At 39.3% G+C, this 23722-nt stretch overlaps 1 protein-coding gene across 1 annotated transcript in view; it reads right to left on the bottom strand.

Moving 5' to 3' along the window:
- Nucleotides 1-23722, bottom strand: part of LAMA2 (laminin subunit alpha 2) — a 407250-nt gene that overhangs the window by 92587 nt on the left and 290941 nt on the right. Inside the window, exons 34-38 of the mRNA XM_045010304.1 lie at nucleotides 17065-17207; nucleotides 16430-16528; nucleotides 9187-9298; nucleotides 3001-3163; nucleotides 1292-1502 (exon numbers count right to left, since the gene is read on the bottom strand). Coding sequence (XP_044866239.1) covers nucleotides 1292-1502; nucleotides 3001-3163; nucleotides 9187-9298; nucleotides 16430-16528; nucleotides 17065-17207 — 728 coding nt within the window. The remainder of the gene's footprint in view (nucleotides 1-1291; nucleotides 1503-3000; nucleotides 3164-9186; nucleotides 9299-16429; nucleotides 16529-17064; nucleotides 17208-23722) is intronic.

The following is a 23722-nucleotide window of genomic DNA, read 5'->3' as shown; positions in this document are numbered from 1 at the left end:
GCGGAAACACGCCTGCCGCCCTGAGGGCACCCGGACTGTCCCCGCCGCCCGTGGTGGCAATTCGGTGCGCTGCTTGGGGTGGCGAAAACCATAGAGCCGGCCCTGTGGATACTGCATACATGCACAAGAGGGATGGCACCTCCTTTGTCTCTAGTTCAAAGTACTAGCTACATCGTGTACAGAGCCATTAAGCATCACAGAGTAGATTGACAGCAGGCCATGAAATTGCACCATTCGGGTAAACAGGAAAGTGCTATAATGACCACATATTAAGAGAAAGGCAAAAAAGATGGAAATCTCAGAATGATGAAGAGAGCAAAACCATTGGCTGAAGGGACTCTTCACAGCATTCAGATAATTGTTGTTATTATTATTTATTATTATTATTTATTATTTATTTGTATCATCTATGGTGCTAGGGAATGCATAAGAACCTAGATAAAAGACAATCGCCCCATCTTTCCTGCTCTAACCCCACTGGAAAAGAAATGTAGAGAATCTGATATTTTCTAACTTCTTTACAATATAGCATCTCTCTGTAAATCAGTCAAGCGCACAAACCTCTGATGAAAACTCAGGTCCTGGAACTCTAACCTCATCACTGTATATTAGACAAAAGCACATCGAGAGCAACAAGAGTTTGAAACATTTATCTTCATTTACATTTGACTCTGCTCTTTCTGTCTTGGATAAATGCTTGTTAATGAAAAGTATAATGTGCTTTTCAAGTCTTTGCAATTAAAATTAAATCAGAAGCAGACTCCCCTGCTACCAGGGAGATCATTTATAACAGCTACTAACTACCCAAGATATACTTTGATTTATTACTCTTTAACAGCTACACACCTAGTTCATTTCTTTATAGAGGTGGGATATGGAGGTGAAAGTGCAAGGCTACAAGATGCAAATAGACGATGGTGAAAACTGTAATTGGTCTCTTGCTAAAACCCTTAAACCAGGGTTTAAATTTTGCATAGGGACTTTTGTGGGTCTTTGCACTGGGATGAATTTCACTCCACATGCACTATAGGGATCCAGGGCATCCTCCACCTAAAATTTCTTAGGGTCCTACTTGCTTTTAGAAGAAATAATAAGAAAACCTTAATAGGTTTATATATATATCAGAATGATGAAGAGAGCAAAAACCGATAGTTGAAGGGACTCTTCACAGCATATATACATTCTGCTGGTTGTAACAAGGTTCATGTGACCCAAAGGGGTCAGAGCTCCAGATTCTGGTCTAACCCTCAAGATGGTGGTAAGTCAAGGGAATCTGATCATCAGCACTAACCTCTATCACTGTCATGTTTCTTTGGTTGATTGCAGATAAGCGATTGGCTTCCCTAATTTTACTACTGGCTTCTCTCAGCAGGTCTCGAGCATCGTCAACCTTGTTTTTGTAATCTGCCATCTTGTCCCTGACCTCATTCTTGAGCTCCTCATTTTTCTCTCTGGGCTCTCCAAATAATTTCTTCACTTTGTTCAAAAGGGCTTCTGCATTTCTGCAATTCCCACCAACACAAACAAAAAACAGGCATTGAATCCATCTTCACCACACCTAGTAATCGCATCATTTTTAATTCCATACAGCTGAAACATTCATTTTCAATAGAAGTGGAAAACAACTTTGAAGAGAGTACACAGTTAGTAAAACAAAAGGACAAGTTCATATTAGGTTTTCCTATGGAATTTTAAATTTGCCCTGAGTCCTTATTTAGGAAATGGTCTTCAGGGAAGTCTTTTTTTATATTGTCATTTTTGAAATCTGACTGATAAAGTGAGTTTTTGAGAATCACTACCCTTGTCAAAAAGCATCCGTTCATTCACATTAATGTGACACTTGTCACAAAGTGGTCCATTACCTTGAATGGAGGGGACATGCCTGATCTGAAGCAGTCTCAAAGCAAAGCTTCAGACAAGCTGTGAGAGTCAGTTTGAAATAATTAAGTCTGTTCCCTTTTTCTTTGCTACAACCAACCTCTAGAGGGTTAGACACTTTTTTAAATTAAAATTGAGAATATCACATAGTCTCATGATTCCAGGAGCTGGAGCTTTAAGAAAAATATCAACTATCATAAGAGTCTTCATAAAATCAATGAGAGTGGGCAAACTTCATGTGTAGTTATTAGGTTTGGGGTTTTTGATGAGAAAGTGGTGGATTTTTTGTTAATTATGTTCAGTAATGTGTCCTTCACGTGGACTGGGAGGAATAGGATTACAGACCTGAATTCAATTAAACACTGAAATAAGAAGGGGTGGGGGTGGGGAAAGCAACAACTGCAAGTAAAGTTCTGTTGACTATAGGAGCAAGAAGACAACTATAAGGGAACAATTAAAACAGCCTTCTTCCTCACTTAGCACGTAGAACTTCAGGGCAAACACAGGGAAGGGGGAGATCCTAGTCACTTGTTTCCTTGGCCAGAATCCTGAAAACTAGCCAGCCAGAACAAGCGACTGTCCAAAATCATTTGATAAAAGAGTAAACATGATTAATTACTTCAAAGTACTCACAAGGGTTGCAGTCCCCTTCATAATGGAAATGTTTCAAAAAGGCTTTTTTTCCCCTGAAAACTATGAATTTTAAAAAGTATAAATACATAATTTTAAGGATAGCATTTGTATCTCTTTTCCTTATAGAATGATTGAATAACTCCAGAAAGAGTCTGATCAGAGAATTTCCAGACCATTTTTTTTATGGTAACGCTAATTTTTACCCAACTCTTTTGTTGAAGTCAATGGCAAAAGTCCTTTTGGCCTATAATAATTCAAATATGGAAAAACGTATCCTTCTGAATGCCTCTGCTGGTGGATAATTTTGCACAAATGTTAGCACTTTCAGGAATCCAAGGGCTACAAAATAGACCTGAAATATCAGAATCCTTTCCTCTTATGTTTCGGTGGCCTCCAGTTTTGAAATCCCATCGGAATGGATTACAATTACATTAATCAGATTTCTCTTATTGGGCTCAGGAGGTAGAAGCTTGTGGCTCTTCTACTTACTCTAACTCATCTTGGGCTGCCCTTTCTTGCACATTCAACTTTCTTCTCCTCAGTTCTCTCATCATTCTATCAATATCACTCTGCAGAGCCTGAAGACTTTTCTCCAGGGTCTTATCTTGGATTCGGAGTGTCTCATTCAGTTTTACAGCGTTTTCATTTACAGCTGCAGAGGGGGGCAAAAAACACATATAGGGAATAAGTAAATAAAAGTGACACAGAGACTTTCAGCATCCGCACGTCATCACCATCACCAAGGGAAATGCAATTTGCAATGGGTATTCCCGCTGTGAAATATAAAGGGCAGTTAATCCAACGATCAGTAACAAATGAGAAAATGTTATATGTTCCATCAAATCCTTTATTGTATTTCACTTTCAGGCACAATAATTAAAGTGAGAAGGTTTTTATATCTAAAGTAAGAAATACATATAGAAAATAGGTCCCAAACCCTTGAAATGTCAGATGATAATTTGGGACACTGAGCAGGGAGTGAGGGGGTGGGGCAAGAAATTGAATGAAAAAGTGAAATGTAAATGAGTTTTAGAGGACGGTTTACTGTTTTTAAAATTCAAGTTTACTAATGATAAGAAGAATAAATGACGATCCCCCTCTGCAAATGGAGAGTGAGCGAGCACTGGTGAGAGAGTGCAAGCTTATGTGTTTATACACAGACACGCAGAAGAGGAGAAGGGGGCAAAAAGGGATAGACTGCACAGTGGTGTGTATAAAAAGTTTATGGGCATGTGCTCAAGATGGTTGAATTACTCATAAATGCCAAAGCCACTCGGCAGGGCATCTCATTCTAGTACTGATAGAATATTTATGCCATAACAGCCCATGTATATTCAGAATATACTGTGAGTAAAATTTTCTAAAGCACCTATATGCCTAAACCAGGGCTGATGAGATGGGGGAGAAGCTGGTACAAATTACCGGGGCCCGGCAATCCAGAAGGGGGCCCGGCTTCATCGGCCCTGTTTAGCCGGTACGCCTTTTTTCACCAGGGCCCGAACCCGCTCTCGGTGGCCCTGCCTAAGCCCCATTTTAAAAAATGATTTAGGCATTTAGGAGTAAAAGTTCCACTGACTTTCAATAAGATTAGGATGCAAAGTGCCTTAGAAGATGTCTACACTGCAGTCAGAGGTGTGACTGCAACATGGACAGACATACCCTAGCTAGCTCTCATCTAAAAACAACAATAGCAGTGAAGCTGCAGTAGCACAGGCTGTACAAGCCTACCTAGGACCTCAGGTATGTACTCTAGTGGCCAGCCCATGCTGCTGCAGCTTCACTGCTATTGTCTGAGCTAGCTCGTTCAAAGCTAGCTCGGGTATGTCTACATGTGCTGCAGTCACAGCTGGGATTGCAGTGCAGACATACCCTCAGTCTCTGTTCAAACTGGGACATAGTCACTTTTGAAATTTTTATCCTACAGCTTTAACAAAAAAGCAACAACAAAAGCTATTTTACAATTCATCAGAGAATTGTTATAGATGTGTCATTGTTTTTTGTATTCCTTAAGCCCTAATCCTGCAAAGAACCTTGCTACATGGGCAGATCCTTCCAGCTGTGTGGAGCCTCATTGACTTGACTGTTATACTCCATGCAGGCACAGGGGAATACCCACACAGAGCTCACTGCAGGATTAGTCCCCCTTACTATTAGTCTAACCTTACAGGTCTGAGCATATAACCAATTATATGAACTTTAGGGCACACTACAAGGACTCTTTATTTGCTAGGTCTGTAGGGAAGGATTGAGGTTTGGGTAAGGGATGGGATTTTGGGGTGACATGGTATATATTTTGTTGTTTTAAATTTCTGGCTGGTTAATTTAAAGTTGGGCATGGGGAAGGGGGCATGGGCTTTGCTATGCTACTGAGTGCTTATTCCTTGTAAGGACTGTTATTTTAAAAATATGGTCGGGGCATCCAAGGATGTGGATAGGCACCCAATTTTAAATTTTTTTAAAAGGAAAGAAATAGATAATGTAGGAATTCACTAAGATTTACCTAAAATAGAAATTACTGGACATAAGTTATATTTCACACCTATAAAGGTTAGAAGCAAATGTTGTTCGTCCAACTGTAAAGAAGACAACCTGCATGTCGTAATCTTGCTGAGTTGCAAGTTATCAGACTACAATGATGCTACTGCTCCGGGGATGGATAGTCCCTGTCTATGAACGGCCATAAGTCTATTTGGGGGAAATTCAAAATTTGAGGAGAAAAAAGGAAACATTTTACTGGCACATTTTGTTGTGGTTTTTAAAGATGGTTGTGTACAACTACTCACTGGCTTGGAAAGTGAGAAGTAGTCCTATAGAAATGGGTTAGTGAACATAGTGCAGATGAAGCAAAGATAAACAGCAAAAACCATATATTCTATATTTATCACCACCACCACCACAGAAAATATTACATTAGACAGAATATGTATTTTTCCTACTTAAGCACATCTTTTATATATTAAATATTTTGGGTTATCTGACAAATGTTCTGTTCTCATGCCAGACAAGGTGAGTGTCTACTGGTGCACATGGTAGTAAGGCTTTGTATAAATGCCAGTTCATGCACTCTCTTTATATAAATCAATACATAGAAATGGGAATATCACTTGAGCCATAAAGGTGGCATCTTGTCAGTAGAATGGGTAAAAACTATGAAAGAAAACAAAGCACTTCTTGAACTATCCTGCCATAAGTATTGTGATACAGCATGGCCAGAGGGCAGCAGGAGAGGGTTAGAAGCCTTATTCTCTGTAGAGGGAAGAAAGTTTGCTATAGATTAATTAGAGCACCTGAAGCCAGTCACCTGATAAAACCCCCCTGCTTCAATCAGACAGGGGAGGAGTTGGAGCAGAAAGGATTGGTATTGGAGCAGAGAACAGTTTGTAGGAGTTGGAGCAGAAAGGATTGGTGCTGGAGCAGAGAACAGTTTGGAGGAGTTGGAGCAGAAAGGATTGGTGTTGGAGCAGAGAACAGTTTGAAGGGAAGCAGAGGAAAGTTTGGAGAAGTGCTGCGGTGGGCTAAGAAGTCCTAGATCCTAGGTAAGGGGCACCTGGCTTGTGCAGAGGGAGGGCAGGAAGCCCCCCACAAGCTGAAGGGCAGGAGAGGGAAGTAGCCCAGGGGAAGGAACCGTCAGTTCAAGTGGTTCACCACTATCCTCAGGGCCCCTGGGCTGGGACCTGGAGTAGAGGGTGGGCCCAGGTCCCTCCCTCTCCACTCCCCTCCTCTAGGACACTAGTGGGGCAATTAATATTCCAATTTAGGGGCAAGAAATGGCGGCCTGAACCCCACCCCAAAGAAGAGAAAGTGCGAGACCCATCATAATAGTGCTGGCAATTTGCCACAGTATGCAAAAGTACATATTTACTTAATAGAATCATTGCGGCATTTTATTCCTAGTTATTATCCTCTGCCTGTTTTGTTTATATGAATGCTTTTGTTATGATAGCACCCTGGTAGAATGGAATGTTCCACTTACAGGAAAGTTACTGTTCACTCCTCAATAGTCAATCAGGAATCTTCAAGGTTGCGAGAACTTCATGAGATCAGATATTTAAGCTCAGGTCCATGGAGGTACTTAACCCCTAACTGTCAGACTTAGGCTCCACTGAGATCCGCAAAACTCCCGCTCAGCTGCTGCCTACCCCTCTAGGTGCCCGAACTCACGTGGTGCCTACTTTTTTGCAGTAAAACTTCCCTTGGAGCCTCAGTTTCTGCCTCTGGACATGTGCACTGCTGCCTCCCTGTAGGTGTCCTGGCACTTATCTCTCACCTAAGCCCCAGAGAGAGCCACAAACTGGGGGAAGACAGGTGTTCAGCCACCTAACGTGCATGTGAGACCCAGTCTGACCAAGTACCATTCAAAACTCTCGGTGGAGGTCCCCATCTTATAAATTTTAGCCCAGTAGTAAGGGATATGGGAGACTCTTGTTCCATTCCCCCCTCTGCTCGATAGGGAGAAAAGATTTTAAAAGGCTCACAGATGGATATGCTAACCGCCAGGCTAAAGAGTTACTCACTCTCACTGTCTGTGGCCCAATGACTCTTCAAGTATTTATTCACCAACAGCAGTTTTGTGTGGAGTGAGGCAGGCACATCAATCATTCTCACAACAAACAATTTAGGTTGCTAAGCTGCCTGACTCCTGGAGAGAGGTTCCCAGCTGTGGATCACTAGCGGCCCTTGGATACGGCGAATCGGGGTGACCCTTCCAGACCCTGCGCTTTGGAGGGCCCCGCAGGCCGGTGCAATTGGCTGGCATGGTCAGTCCTGGAAGAGACAGGTCAGTCCCAGAAGTGATGGATTCAACACTTCCACCCTGGGCCCTGCACCCTCCTAGGGACAGCCCTGACTAGCAGAGACCTCCCTGCCAATCTTGACTTAGGTGCCTATCTCTATGAAAGGGGTGGGGCTTAAGATACACTCCTCTCATCAATATCTCCCATTGACTAGCTTAGGCAGCTCCCTGCCTAACATGCTGCTTTTATGGATCACATTCTAAGGCACCTATTTCTCCTCAGTAATTATATGGGAAGCCTAGGTGCCTAACTCAGGCTTTGTGGATCAGAGTGCTATTCCTGCAATTTCCTAGGTGGATAAAATTAGGCATTGTGAAGCTTAGTGTTGTAAAACCTAAGTCCTTCTGTGGATCCTGGCCTTAGTACCTAACATCTGCCAGGTTTGCACAGATGTACTTGTGAGCAAAACTTGCCCTTAAGTTTGATTCACAATGTTGGTTAACCCTGGATGTCGATTGACTGGTAAAGAAGCGATGGTTTACAATGAAAAACTGGTGCCAGAAGCACATTTTCATCTGTTCTTAAAATGCTGACTTGGCTACTGGTCAAACACTCTCTCTGCTTCTAGGATATTATGTGTATTTGTTTCAACCCCATCAAAATCTTTTAATTCTGTGTTACCAGTTGTCCCTGGAAACCTGCTGGAAGCATCTTCTGTGGTGATTCCAAACACTGGACACAAACTTTGTGGAGTAACAGCTTTGGCTTGTCATCCTTCAAACTCACTTTAGTCTAAGAGCATGAAGTCTGCACTTTTGTAGCCAAGTTGGTCCCAGGATATTAGGGACACAAGGCGGGTGAGGAAATATCTATCGGACCAACAGAAGTTGAGCCAATAAAAGATATTTCCTCACCCACCTTGAGTGCAAGGAGCTCATCCTAATTCTATTTAAATTCACTTTGAAAACTGCAGATCTTTTCATGTTGTTTTTTTAACACTTACTTGTTTTATGTCAGGGTTGCAAGATCAAAAGATATTTTAAATAACTGATTAGTTCTACCAGGTGGAGCACATTGGGATGCATTACATGAAAGTCAATATAAAATTAATCTACAATATAGTCTGGTGACAATTCTTTTTTTAAACAGATAGGCTATATTCTGCTGTAAGTAACACCCATGCAACCCCACTGAAAACAATGAGGGGTAGTAAGAGTCTAATAGGAGAGCAGAAAGCAGCCCGATATTTCTCAAATTAAACTACAGTTAATTATAAGAAGCCAGGTTTTTCAAATGTCTCTACCTTTCTCTTATTTTATAGCTTTGTAGAGTATTTAGGTTCTGCTTCCTGAAGCTGGCTGCTATCTTTCCGCTCGTGATTCTCAACTGCATTTGTAGGTGCAGAGAATTAAATTCTTGGGGGAGAACTGGCTCAATGCCATTGTTCATGGCTAGGACTCACTTGCAAATTCCAAGCAGCAGATGTTCATTAGCAGCAAGTAGTAATGTATTTTTGAAGTCATTCTGAGAAATTAAGATGTAGCCTCAATGCACCAAGTGAAATGATAAAATTATATGAGGCTTTTTTGTTCTGCCCAAATGAATTTTTTTTAACTGCCTTGAAAATAAACAACAGCTTAGCAGAAGGCACCCATTAGTTATGTAATCATAATAGCTGTTCTCAAGAACTGGAACATTCCTGAAGGAACACATCCAATTTCTTGCTAGTCTGTGCTCATAATTACCAATCCACTAACTGTTGTTATGAACTGCACCCTGTCGATTACAGAAGTCTGCAGATAGTTCGCTGGAGTTTCTTAACCTGACTCTTAAATCACAGGATGTCTACCAGCTAATGCTCTCTCACTCTCTCATTGTCTCTTTCCCTACTGCCTTTCAATTTCCATGAGGCGCAACTGCCATAGTTTTCTTTTTCTAATACCTTCCGCAGCCTGGAGTGTGTCCTTGATGAACTGTCCAAGAGACGTGGCTCTCTCATTAGTCCTCTCAGCATCCTGCCCGGTTTGTTCTCCATCTGCCGTCACCTTGGTAGCCTAGTGATCCAAATTGAGGAAAAGTATAATTAATGGGCATGACAAGACTGCACTAGGAGATATTCCCACTGGCTGCATCCACTTGCAAATCTTTCCTCAGGCAAAAGGCAATCAATGAATTATTGATCAGATGTACTGGAAATGACACACACTGCTCAAGTACACAATTACATTTTATTTCCTCTTCCATTACATGGAAATTGGAGGGCTTTATTTTTGGTTCTTGGAAATGTTAGTTGTGTGGAACAGCACACAAAGGGACTCAGGTTGAGAACATTCTTTGAATGTGTTTAAAGCAATGTTGTTCAAAAGCTTTTAATGGATACTTCAGGGCGTACTTCCACTAGTTTCACTATGTGATTGATTTCCTGATGACAGAGTGCAGTATACACAGCACTCCCTACCTGTTACCTCCCCTGAGGTGTTTTTGAAGAAGACATGTCCTGTTTCAATAAGTTAGTAGAATTTTAAATCAATACATTAATTAAGTGGAGGAAGAAAGAAAAAAAGAGAAAGAAAAGGAAGAAGAATCACTCTCATTCATTTTGCTTAAAATCTTTTGTATATAACATTTTCAAGTGATCAATACAGTTTTGACTATGAGTACCTACATGATTTATAGTCTTAATGAATCACAACAGATCAGGATGGAGATGAACATCAAACACAAGTCTGACAAAGCACTAGTCAGAAAAAAACATCCAAATACATTCTTCTTTATTTTCACATTCAAAACATCCCTATTTATAATACACCTACATTCACCATATGATATCTGACCATTTCTTCCAAACAGTTCATATATTGAGTGTAAACACTATTTCATGGAGGAATATAAGCTGTTTGTGTAGGAATGTGATTGCCCAGAAGGAACATCCCTAGAAACAGGCCATCATGCTCTCTCCAGTTCCTGGGAAAGGGTTGAAAGATCTATGTGATCTGGAGCAAGCTTACATTTTATCTGGCTACAGCTATGCAAACCCTGTTCTCAGATCCGAACAAGCACTGCAATAATCTAGTCCAGGGAAATTAATGACACTTTAAAACTTTGAGTCTTGTCCAAGCTGGCTGTGTGTGAATCCTTACTTATCACACTAGATCTCGCTCAGGAATCCCTAAATCTGCTCAGGAAAACTGAATACAGTACTTGTCACTGCACAGAAATGAATTAAAAATGCAAGAAATATAATAATTTATGGTACTTAAAGCATAAATGGCCAAATTTGTCCTTGAAATAAAATCCATGGATGATTTCAATCTAATATACTGACCTGCCATTACAACATGGGTAATTTACATTAAAAATGGTTGAGGTGAGTGGAAGCACCAGTCTTTCCTTCTTACCCTGACCATTGAAAGAACATGGGCTCATCATTTCTATGCGAGTTATGCCTATGTTACTGGATGATCAAACCTTTAAAATATGCCTCAGAGGCAGAACTGGCTTGGTAAATTATACAGGGCAAATTATACAGGTGATTGGTGGATGTACCTAGTCTTGATGGACTACAGGATGGCATTTCTGATGTCATTTTGTTCCTCATGTATTTGAGAATTGTCCTATTATTTATCATCACTTCTTCAGCAATCATCCTTTTATTCTCTGTCTTTGATTTTCCTAGAATGGTTTACATGAGTTTCACTTTGTTCTATAATACTCTAGTCCTTCACTACAAATGATGTTTTATAACTTGCGTATACCTCTCTTATCCTTGATTACTTTTTTCACATTCATATTAATTCAGATTGGCCTTTTTTAACTTTCACTATTTATTGCCGTATGCCATGTATTACATTTTGGAGCACATTAATCTGTCTTTGAACAGTTTCCATGTCCCCTCTGTGACCATTCTTTTAACTCTTTAAACCCATTCAGCTCCAATGAATGCTTATTGTACTCAACCATAATTTGCTCTACTGGAAAATAAATTTTTCACTTTATTTTTTCTCTTTTTTGGCCTAACTTCAACTCTACAAACCAAATTAAACAACAGATAGCATCACTCAGATGCTGTCTCACCATAACATGGACAATCAGGTGGTGTTGTTTGTGAATAAAGTGCCAACTATTTTCCATGTATTGAGTTCATTAGAATTCCCCATATCTACAGGGGCAGGCTTCAACTGAAGAAAACACTGCTTATGTTGAAAGTTAATCTCAAATTCCTTTCTGAGAAACTACCAAAGCCATTCAGTTAAGAACTAGAGGAAGGTGGTAGAGTGATATCCATGAATGAGTTTTTAAACAGGGGCTGGGAGGTTCAAATGTTATAGAATTTTAGACACAAGGTTCTATCCCATGGAAATTTAGGAAGAGGGAATGTTTTTAATTCCTGCGGTCCTACAAGCATCTTGTGTGGCTAGGGTTCACAGGTGGCACACTTCCATATATATAATCTTTATTCTCCATTGCATTTGGATCCCTTTCTGCCAAATCTGAAATCCATACAAATATTAGCATCTGTGTTCAGCTCTACTTCTCCCTCTGTGTGATAGGATCTTCTAATACCATCTGCTCCGACTGAAGGGACTCCTACTGTGGTGCTGCTTCCACCCTGCTGCATGCCACCAGGGAAATAGCTCCACCAAGAGCTTCTACTGAACACATGCTTCAGGTGGAGTGAACACGCAATGCAGACATATATTTAGCTAATTCAGATTGGCTGCACAGAGGCAGGTTTTGGACCCCTCTTCAAGTACTTCCTGCTACCTACAGCCAACATTGCCACGGCCGCCTACTTTTCCAGATCCAGTAACAGGGTTTTCTGAGTTGTGGAGGCTGTCATGGATGGACACAGGGACATCCTGATTTGCAGGGTAAGGTATGGGTGAAGAGGTTTTCTGACATTCTCCCTGGAAAGCTCAGCTCTTACAGGTGCAGTCTCCAATGCACCACCTGAGTCTCAGTGAGGGTGGATTGGAAGAAATGAATGAATGGAAATGTGGGTGAGGGAGAATAAAGTCAAATGGAGAGTCAGAGGGGGGAGAAAAGAATGAGCTGATGGAAAGGGTTGAATACCCATGCGTCTGACGAAGTGGGTATTCAACCATGAAAGCTTATGCTCCAATACGTCTGTTAGTCTATAAGGTGGCACTTTTTTGTCACTTTTGTCACTTTTTAAAATTACATGGAACTTTTAAAATTTCAGGTGCATACTCAGCAGCTGATGTTAGTAATACAACTCTCAGTGTCATGTGTGTGTGTTAATTAATGTCCAGAGAAGCAATTCAACTATTTTGCTGAATATCATCTCTCCAGGTCTGCCAGTCCTTTATATTAATGTTCCATCAAATATTTGAACTTCAGCACTGCTGATATCAATTCCCCTTCTCAGAGTTCTCGACCATTAGGTGGCACACTTTATATTATTTTCCTTTCAGACTCTCCCTGATGACCTAACAATATTCCAATCTCTGCACTGAAGCTCTAATCTGAAATAAAAGCTTTCCTAATAAAAAGAATAACTAGCACATAGAAGTGACATCCAGAGACCCTCACCTTCTCAAAATAAAGGTGGTTTAAAAATTATTTGATTTATCACTGTAAATGCGATTGCCATTTTGATAGACCCAATAATTGACTCTTCGTGATAAGTAGATTTGATTTTAAATCAGAAATTTCTCTGTCTTGCTTCTTAACTGGGAATGGAAACAACTCTCAGTGCTGAGAGCAGCTTTATAGCATAGTGCTCTATAGCTCAACCTGCGGTTCGCTTGCAGCCCAATCAGCACACAGCTGCGGCCAATGTTACATCCTCAGGGCCATATACAGGTAATATATATATTGTGTGGATGCAGCCCACATGACACACAGAGAGCTGCATATGTGGCCCACAATGGTAAATTGAGAACCACTTGTTGTACAGCTTAATGAGAAATGAACAACCACAACAAACAGATCATGTGACTATTTAAAACAGGCAAACCAAAATGCATAAACAGCAAAACCTTTTCTAAAATATGTCTGAGACCTCCTGGGCACTTTAAAACTCCATTGTGAACACTGAGTGAACCTGTGGTACCCGTGTGTGAGAGGCAATCCCACAAATGTGTGTATTATTTCTCTGAAATATTCAGGCCCAGGGGATTTGAAAGAGAAAATTATGCTCTTAAGGGATTCATAAAGAATTACACCACCCTATACCGGAAACCTACTGACCGCTATACTTACCTACATGCTTCCAGGTTTCATTCAGACCATATCACACGATCCGTTGTCTTGACACCATCAAATTAGGCCTGAATAAAGACTGGGAGTGGCTGGATCACTAGAAAAAAATAATTTTCCCTCTGTTGATACTCACCCCTTCTTGTCAACTGTTGGGAATAGGCCACATTCACCCTAATTGAATTGGCCTCATTAGCACTGACTCCCCAACTCGGTAAGCAACTCCAGGGGTGGCTCTAGACATTTCGCCGCCCCAAGCAGGGCGGCATGCCGCGGGAGGCCCTCTGCCGGTTGCCGGTCCCGTGGCTCTGGTGGATCTCCCGCAGGCGTGCCTGCGGAGGGTCCGCTGGTCCCGCGGCTCCACTGAAGCCACGCGGGACCAGCAGACCCTCTGCACGCCTGCGGGAGGTCCACAGGAGCCGCCTGCCGCCCTCCTGGCGACCGGCAGAGCGCCCCCCGCGGCATGCCGCCCCAAGCACGTGCTTGGCATGCTGGGGTCTGGAGCCGCCCCTGAGCAACTCTCATCTTTTCATGTGCTGTATATTTATACCTGCCTACTGTATTTTCCACTCCATGCATCTGATGAAGTGGGTTATAAGCCCACAAAAGCTTATGCCCAAATAAATTTTTTAGTCTCTAAGGTGCCACCAGGACTCCTCATTGTTTTGGCTGATAAAAACTAACATGGCTACCCCTCTGAAAAGGGATTCATAGACTCTGAGGCCAGAAGGGACCACTGTGATCAACTAGTCTGATCTCCTGTGTAACAGTCCATAGAACTTCCCCAAAATAATTCCTAGAGCAGATCTTAAAGAAAAACATCCAATCTTGATTTCAAAATTGTCATTGATGGACAATCCATCACAACCCTTGGTAACTTCTTCCAGTGGTTAATTGCTCCCATTTAAAATGTGCACCTTATTTCCTGTCTGAATTTGTCTAGCTTCAACTTCCAAGCCCTTGGATCATGTTATGCCTTTCTCTGCTAGACCAATGAGCCCAATATTACATATTTGTTCTCCATGTAGATACTTATAGACTGTAATCAAACCTATACACTTCCAGCAGCGGTCACCCCAGTGCCAAATACAGAGGTAAAATAATTTCTTTACTGCTACTCAAAATTCTCCTCTTTATGCATCTCCTGATCACATAAGCACTGTGAGTTCATGTTCAGCTCCACCACAACCACCATTTCTTTCTCAGATCATTGCTTCCCATGATAGAGTCCCTCATCACGTAATTATGGCCTACATAATCTTTATCCCTAGATGTATACATTTACATTTAGCCATATTAAAACATGTATTTTTGCTTCCACTTAATACAAAGTGATCCAGATCGCTCTGAATCAGTGAGCTACTCTCTTCATTATTTAACAATCCTCCAACTTTTGTGTCATCTGCAAATGCTATCAGTGATGATTTTATGTTTTCTTCCAGGCCATTGATAAAAATGTTAAATAGCATAAGGCCCAGAACTGATCCCTGCAGGACCCCACGCAAGCTTGATGATGATTCCCCATTTACAATTACACCTGGACACTTGTCAGTGAATTTTGAATCCATTTACTGTGTACCATGTTAATTTTATATCATTCTGGTTTTTTAATCAAAATGTTATGCAATATCATTGAATGCCATACCGAAGTCTAAGTATATTAGGTCAACATTATTACCTTTATCAACCAAACTTGTGATCTCATCAAAAAAAGATATCGAGTTCGTTTGACAGTATCTGTTTTTCATAAATTCATGTTGATTTCATTAATAACATTACCCTCCTTTAATTCTTTATTAATTGAATCCCATATGAGCTGCTCCATTATCTTGCCTAGGATTGATATCATGCTGACGAGCCTATAATTACCCATGTCATCCCATTTACCCTTTTAAAAAATTGGCACAACATTAGCTTTCTTCCAGTCTTGCAGAATTTCCCCAGTGCTCCAAGACTTATTGAAAATCAACATTAAAGGTCCAGTGAGCAATTCTGCCAGCTCTTTTAAAACTCTTGGATGCAAGTTATTTAGACCTGCTGCTTTAAAAATATCTAACTTTAGTATAATCTGTTTAATATCCTCCAGAGATACTAGTGGAATGGGAAGAATGTTATCATCACCATACAATAAGACTATATCATCTCTTTTCCCTCAAATACAGAACTGAAATATTTATTGAACATTTCTACCATTTCTGTATTATGATAGATAATTTTACCATTTCCATCTAGTAATGGACCAAATTCCGTTGTCAGGATTCTTTTTGTGCCTAATATATTTTAAAAACTCCTTCTTATTGTCCCTAACTCTGCTGGCCATAGATTTCTCCTTTTATCCATTCCCTTTGCGTCCCTTATCAATTTCCTACAATTCCTAACTTCTGATTTATATTCATTATCATCAACCTCCCTTTCCTTCCATTTATTATGTGTGTTATGTGTTACATGATTCTGCAAAAATCCAAAGACTGTTCAAGAGGCAACACTTCAATGCAGGGGGAAATGAGAGAAATCTACTAACTCACTTGCTGAAGGACTCTATTTTCCAAAGACAGGCTCCAGCCACAGGAGTCACTCTGTGATAATCTGGAGATTTAACCTGTTGGTTTTGTAAAATAACTCCTAGGAGTACCCCTTTTGAGACTTGTTCATATTTGCAACAATAATGGCTCTCTTTTGTTTAGCACTATCTTTTTCAAATCCTTTCATTCTTGCTGAGTACCTGCTTCTGCTTACATTATATGTTTATGTGAAAAGAACACATCTCAACATACTGCCCCCCCAAAAGACGATATTGGGGAGGGGTGGGGAACGATTTGAAACCGGCACTTTGTGAGTGAAAAGTGATTTATAATTCAGCCATTCATTCATGTTTAATTCATCTTCAAAAAGAATTTTGTCTGTCACTTAGAAGCATCCCTTTAAACAACCCCTTGCTTTACCTCAGAATGCTACAGACTTACCCTTGTCAGTAGCTCGTCCATCTCTGTCACGAGGGTATCCAGGTTTTTTTGTGCCAACTGAAGGAGTCTCTCTGGTGCTCGCTGAGGTGATAGCAAATGCTGGGGGAAAAAAAGCATTTCATGGATTTCAGGGCTTCAGAAATAATAGAGGGAAGAAACATCAAAGCTTTCTTCTCATTGCAGATGCAACTCCTTTTTTGACACTAATGACTAATGTCACACCCATTCAAAACTGTTTATTCAGAGGTCCTGACAGCTTTAAATCTTTTAATATGGGATATAAAATATATGCATGCGGTAGAGTACACAGTGCACTCACTACAATGTAACTTCTCTATGGACTGTTAACAAGAATACTATTTATTTTTACTAGAATTTCTTTTCATTGTCTCTATGCCTGCCATATATTTCCTTCCATCCAAGTGAACAAACATAAATTACCACTGCATGCTTTACTTATTAGCATAAGTCAAAATACATAATTGTAATAACTATTTACCAACTGTGACACGTTTGAAGTAATTAAACCTTTAATTTTTCTTTTTCTCTACCTCTAGCTGTGGTTATGCGTACAGGCAAATGTATACATGTTTGTACTGAATCCTTGGATTGATGTATGTGTGCTGTGCATATACCTTTAATTCCTGTGTTGTGTTCTCAAAGCCATACAGCATTTTATATGGAGGAGGCAGCGGGCCACTGAGGTTGACACTCAGAGTCATCTGGTTTAGTCGATCCAAGTCGCTTAGAAGGAGTCCTATGCATTCATCATCACAAACTGTGGGAAGGACAGAGACAGTAAAGCATATTTATTCCTGCTAAGCATTTAAGGCAGATGTTTGAGTCAGAAATCTTTTACAGTACACTTACAATTCTGTGAACGATAATGCCACCAATCTCAGATAATTAAACCCAACAAATGTCTGGTACTAGAAAAAAATATGAAAACAATAACTAGGGAATATTGCCTAGAACTTGATAATGGGACAGTATGATATAAAACCTATAAAGTTAAATTAGTAGTCTTACCTGGCATAAAGAGGGAAAAAATTACACGTTATAGACTAGCCTGTACAAAATCCTAATTTAGGTGAGCAATTTAGAGGAAGTCTCGAGAAAGCAGGCAGGTAATTCAGCAAATCTAAAGAGCACTAAAAAAAAGAACTATGGATTGTGCTGCCATGTATTTGAATAGATGCAAACCTCTTGAATTCATGTCATTTATGTACTTTATAGTCACACCACACATAGCAGCACGGCCAAGCAAGTTAAACTGCAATGCAGATTGCAAAAAGGGTCAGTATGAAAATGCTGATCACTTCCCATTATTTAGTGCTTTCCTCTACCTCATTTCATTATTCAGATTATAATTTATTTGACTGTTGTGTACTGCATATGCCTTAAAGGCATTTGAATCTTTTCTCCCCAGTACTATATCATCCATTAAAAGAAGCTCACATAACCTTATAGTCTAATGTTATTCACCCTGTAGACAGAAAATTATTCACCTTGTAAACAGAAAATTATGGGTATGCCTCTCTAGGAGTACGAGTCTCTCATCATCATGCACAAACGTGTTACATAGGTTCAGTAAAGCTATACAGCATTTCGGAAGGTGGAGTAATTGTGAAACAATGAATACATTGGGGATGCCAAGAGACACAGAGGGCTGTGCCTAAAATTTTATAAGGATGTAATTATCTCACTCAACAACACCCTTTTAAGCTGCCTAATGGGTAGGAAACCATTAAGCAAAATGTGCATCTTTGTAAAAATAGGATGTATGGTAGATGATTTTCAATGCAGAATGACAGTTTCATCTGAAATCTATTGTTCCGTGTAGATTAAATCTCCTCTGCTTTTCATAATGTTCAGTCACAGTCATCAGAATGTTCCCTCATTCTAAATCAGGTGAGGCCAGTGGAATTGTGAAGCAGGGGGCTGGTCCAATTGTGGATGTAGAAAGAAGAATGGATACTGGTTTAATACACCAAGGAGCTACTTGGAGAGGCATGAGAGAAAATGGATGTTGGTTTAGTGCAGCAAGAAGTAGGCAGGCTAGCCACACTGGAAGGAGGATAGACGTTTGGGAGCATGAGCTTTTGTGGGTGAATACCCACTTCATCGGATGCCACAAGACTCTTTGCTGCTTTTACAGATCCAGACTAACACGGCTACCCCTCCGATACTGGAAGGAGGATAGATATTGTTATTTGATGAGTTCCTTTCTTCATTTAAAAGCAGCAAAGAGTCCCCTGGCACCTTACAGCAAAGCGTCCAGTGGCACCTTAAAAACTAACAGACGTATTGGAGCATGAGCTTTCGTGGGTGAATACTTGGGTATTCACCCACGAAAGCTCATGCTCCAATACGTCTGTTAGTCTATAAGGTGCCACTGGACGCTTTGCTGCTTTTACAGATCCAGACTAACACGGCTACCCCTCTGATACTTTCTTCATTTAATTGTTCCCTATGTCTCAATAGTTTGTTGCTTGAGATGAAGTGCATTATAATTATTCTAGTGAAGGCTCTTATATTTTGGTTTATGCCTGTATGTAAAAAAGCCTATTACTGACCCACCTCTTGTGATCTGTGTGTTTAGAGAGAGAAAACATATTTCCATAAGCTAAAGGCATGTTTTACAGCAAGCTGTGTGTTCTATATACCAACATCTGTCTCCTAATTGGTCAAAAAGACACACAGATCTGGGGGTCATTTTGGAGGGTGTAAATCCATTGCCTAAGAGAAATACAGTGTTCTTTTAAAGTGTGGGAATTTTTTTAGGGATATTTTATTTTATTCTGATTTATTTTATTCTGTATATTACATAAGACAATAAGAAATTTCTAGTTGCCCTCAATATTTTTGAAGAGACTAGAAATTAAAATGGGTTGCAAGTTAAAACCAAACTTAATTTACCGTAACAGGAAAAATTTGAATAGCTTATAACATGAAGTATTCTCAATGAATAAACGGCTGTCATTTGATAAGTTTTCTGTGAGCAAGCGATATCAATTAACACCTCTTGCTTGATAATCGGGCTGAAAAGATGAACTACATCAAGTCGGGACCACAGCTGAGAAGAGACAGTTACTCCAATACACAGTCTGAATGTATTTGAGCAATAGCAAATATTTCAAAAGTATGAATGTATTTTATATGACTAAATGTTTCCAAAGCTTTATCTATAAAATTGTCAGCATAAATCACTGTCTAATATTAACAAATGCAACTTTAAATTCAGATCATTATAACAGTGCACAAGAGTAAGGGGCAAATCATGCCGTCACTATTACAATCTTTTCAGCTGGCAATTAATACAAAATATTGTATTTTCAGTTTTCACCACAATCTCTCATGCATAATATGTACTGTAAATATTCTGATTTACCTCCTAGTGAAAAGCATCTCAGAAAGCATGTATGCCAAAGAAAAATGGTTTCACAAAACACTGATCTCATAATAAATGACACTTCAAGATATATATGTTTTACAGACATCTACCCATTTACCTATTTTAAGTAAAAAAGCAAAAGATAATGATAATGGAATAAGATTTTTTTTCAATACACACAGATCAGATCATATTTTAAAGGCTCTCCATCAAGTCTTCCTTTTTCTGGAATTCCTTTGTATGGCATAAAGATCTCACAAGATCTCTCATTTTCCTCTGTTTATTTTCCCTTTCTTAACTTTCAAGCCCTCATATGACATGGAATTTCCATTACAAAAATACCCACATGGAATATTCTAATAATGATCCAAAACACTGTAGTAAAACCACTGTAAGCTCTAGTGTTTTGAATCATTATACATTGCTATATCTTTTAAAGGTTTTTTCTGGATGAGTAGGGCAGAGATGGATTCACTCCTGAGGTGATCGATGCTGATACTTTTTTGTAAAAGTGAATGCTCCAGAGCAAGGCAAACCCAGTGTCTGGGAGCATAATTTTGTTCTTAGTACTACAAATACCTCAAGTCTAATATACCACTCTCCCTACGTGTGCAGAAAACCCATTCACATCAGTGTAAGTTCTGCATGACAAAAGAGAGCAAAATATTATGGCTGAAATTGGCATTGTGTAACTGAACCCAGAATTTTATCTTAAATATTATCATCAGCAATGAAGTGCCAACACATCATATTACACAGAGTTATCTCCCAGTTTAAGTATAAGGGAAATCCATGGAATCTCTGATATCACTATATGGCAACCTCTGATAATTATTGATTTTTTAATGTTGACTACTATCTACTCCTCTTTCTGCAATCCCAGGCACTGCCAGTAAAGAGAGTGGGAGGGTGAACCTGGAATCAATCCCAAGTGTCTTTCTTGATTGTGCAGAGCACTCACTAAACTAATCAATCTTATATAATCGCTACCCCTTTTTCATTAGGGAAAAAGAAGTGAAATCCTGGTTTCATTTAATGTATTTGGAGTTTTCCCATTAACCTCATTGGAGGTAGGACTTCACCTGTGATCTCTATGTCTCCAAATTTTGGGAAAACTCAGACCCAGATCTGGGTCAAAATTTTATGGCTCAGGTTCACTTCTATTCTCCACTGTTCATAATTCCCCATTTGTTGCAGATGGCTGAGACTCAGTAGCTAGCAAGATTTAAACATGCAGAGGCTGGTGCAGTGGTTCTCAAACTTTTTGCTTTCATAACCCCATTTTCAGACTTATTGCTTTGTGCCACCCCAGAAAGCATGCAGGATGGTATTTTGCTCTACAAAATGCTGTCCTCTGCACAGTGTGACTTCACATGAGTCATACATGTGAAGACACGCCACATGGAGTCTGCCATTTTGTAGAGAAAAAAGGCATCCTCCTCACACAGGATTGCAATTCCAACTGCTGATGATGCTACACCATTGCTGGGGAATTTGGGAATTGCTGGGCTGATGGCAGGACATTTACTCAAATTTTCTCTCTCCAGTAGTAGAATGCAAGGTTTGTTGTCTACATGGCGTAGTGCAATGTCCATCTCTTTTCACAGGGTTAAATTAAATAAACAAAATTCTATATAATTAAATATCTTTTCCAGCTTCTCTATTTGTCGTACATTTTTTCCCTTTCCCCTTTATTTTTCACCCTTTCATTTAAGTCCTTGTTTGCACATTAGTACCATGTTGGCAGCATATATTTGAGGATAAGGATTTGTTGTTTAAATATTGCTGCAGATCTCAAAATATTGTGACTAAACTTTTACAGATGAGTCTGAATTGTACATATAATTGATCCCCTGAAAAGTGCTTAGCAGGTGAATTATTATTTTATTATTTTTATGGGTATTACAGCAAAGCCTAGAAGCTCTTATCAGGATTGGGGCCAATCCGGATTGTGCTAGCCACTGTGCAAACACACAAAGTCTTAGCTCCTGTCCAGATGAGTTTACAATCTAAGGCCCTAATTCTCCAACGACTCACTCATGATTTTATGCATTCTGGGCAGTCCAGTTGAAGTCTCTAGAACTACTCACAGAGCGTAAAGTTAAGCATGTGTAAGTTTTTGCAGGATCGGGATCTAATTTAAGATAAGATGCAACAGACTACAGACTTGGTCCAAATCTGATTGAAATGAATGGAAATATTTTCATTGACTTCAGTAGGCTTTGGCTCAAGCCATATTGGAGGAGAAAGGGCGAGGGAGGACAAGCGTGAGAACTTTAGGAACTCCAAGTTACATATTGTGGCCATGTGCACAATTTTAAGTTTTTATGCCCAAAACCAGCTAATGCAGGTGAAAGGGCAGAGAGCTGGAAAAAGACAACACTCATACACTGAGTTACTCATGGGCATAAAGGATTGCGGCCATCCCTTTTTAACTCCAACAGAGAAGTACATATTTCTGAAATACAATGGTCACTGTCAAAAGGTCAACATTTACACCCCCATACCCGAGATACCACAACTAATGTCTATTACAAGTAGGATACTGTGTTGCTTGTATCTCTGACACCGGGCTGTGGTAGCTGTCAGTCAAGGGTGACATTTTATAGTGGTGAAAAATGCATAGATATTTTTATTATTTAACATCATAGGGGTGCCTAAGCAGAGTAAATTATTACAAATTAAAACTAATATATGTGAGTAATTAGAGAAAATCTGGGGGGAAATTTTTCATATTTGAAATTAAACAATTTGTTCCCAGCATCATTAAAAATAAGCTTTGTTTCTAATTTTCTAATTGGTTATGAAGGCTACTGTTTGTTTGAACAAAAAGGGGACAATAAGACATTAGAACTGGACTACATGAGAGCACAAATTTCAAGGATCATGTATATTAATTAGTATGGAGGCCTCCTCAGCATGACACTGAGCATACAAACTCTTCACTCCCAGGAATTTTTGAAAATCTGATAGTTTCAGCAGGAACCAATCAATTGGGGGCAATGATATTAGTGCCAAAATTACTTATTTAAAAATAAATAAATAGCTTAGAATGAATTCAGAGGCATACTAGGCTATTTTGACTATTGAACTTCTCAGAAGAAATTTATTTTTGGATATAATTTTTCTCATCTTTGCTCATCAGACTGGACCTAACATTGTTTTGTTCTGGAAGTGTAATAAGGAGCTTTATTCCATGTGTCTATGCTATCCACATGTAATTATCTTTCTGTTATTGTGTGACTGTAAACAAATTCTTCCCTTTGTACAACAATTGTATGTTTTAAAAAAATCCCCTTTTTTTCCATTCTGCCTGTGGCTCTCTAAAATATAATTATTACAAAACAACACAGACAAAAATGCCAGCTACTAAGCAACCAAAATGATGTTATGAAATAGTTGCTAGACAAGATGACACTATATTGTAAATAAATACATTTTATGTTCAGTCAAAAATATGATTATTTAAATGCAAATGCACACCTCTCTGTTGTTTATTTTTCGCCTAGTCACTTTAAATTGTTCCACCATTAAGATGTTTAGTTTAGCTTTCAAAAATTAATTAGTAAAAATCATTTGGTGTTAACAATCCAAAATCAATGGACAAATATTAAATATGATAGACCAAAGCGTTAATAGTTTAACAGGACTATGCTTTAAATTTATATTACTTTTATGTGTGTGTATGTATATTTGCATTAAGCTAAACCATTTTTAAACCATCTAATAACCTAGGACTTTAAATCACAATTACCACCAATGCACCAATATTTAAAATGAAATTATTGAAGGGAAGAAAAATATCCAGGCGAATACTCATATATCATTTGTTTGAAATACTGAATGTATATAATATTCCTTCTGGGGCATTAATTTGCTCTATTTTAGTCACTATTAGT

The sequence above is a fragment of the Mauremys mutica genome, chromosome 3 (assembly GCF_020497125.1).
Source record: "Mauremys mutica isolate MM-2020 ecotype Southern chromosome 3, ASM2049712v1, whole genome shotgun sequence".
Lineage (NCBI taxonomy): Eukaryota > Metazoa > Chordata > Testudines > Geoemydidae > Mauremys > Mauremys mutica.
This window is presented reverse-complemented; position numbering and strand designations above follow the sequence as displayed.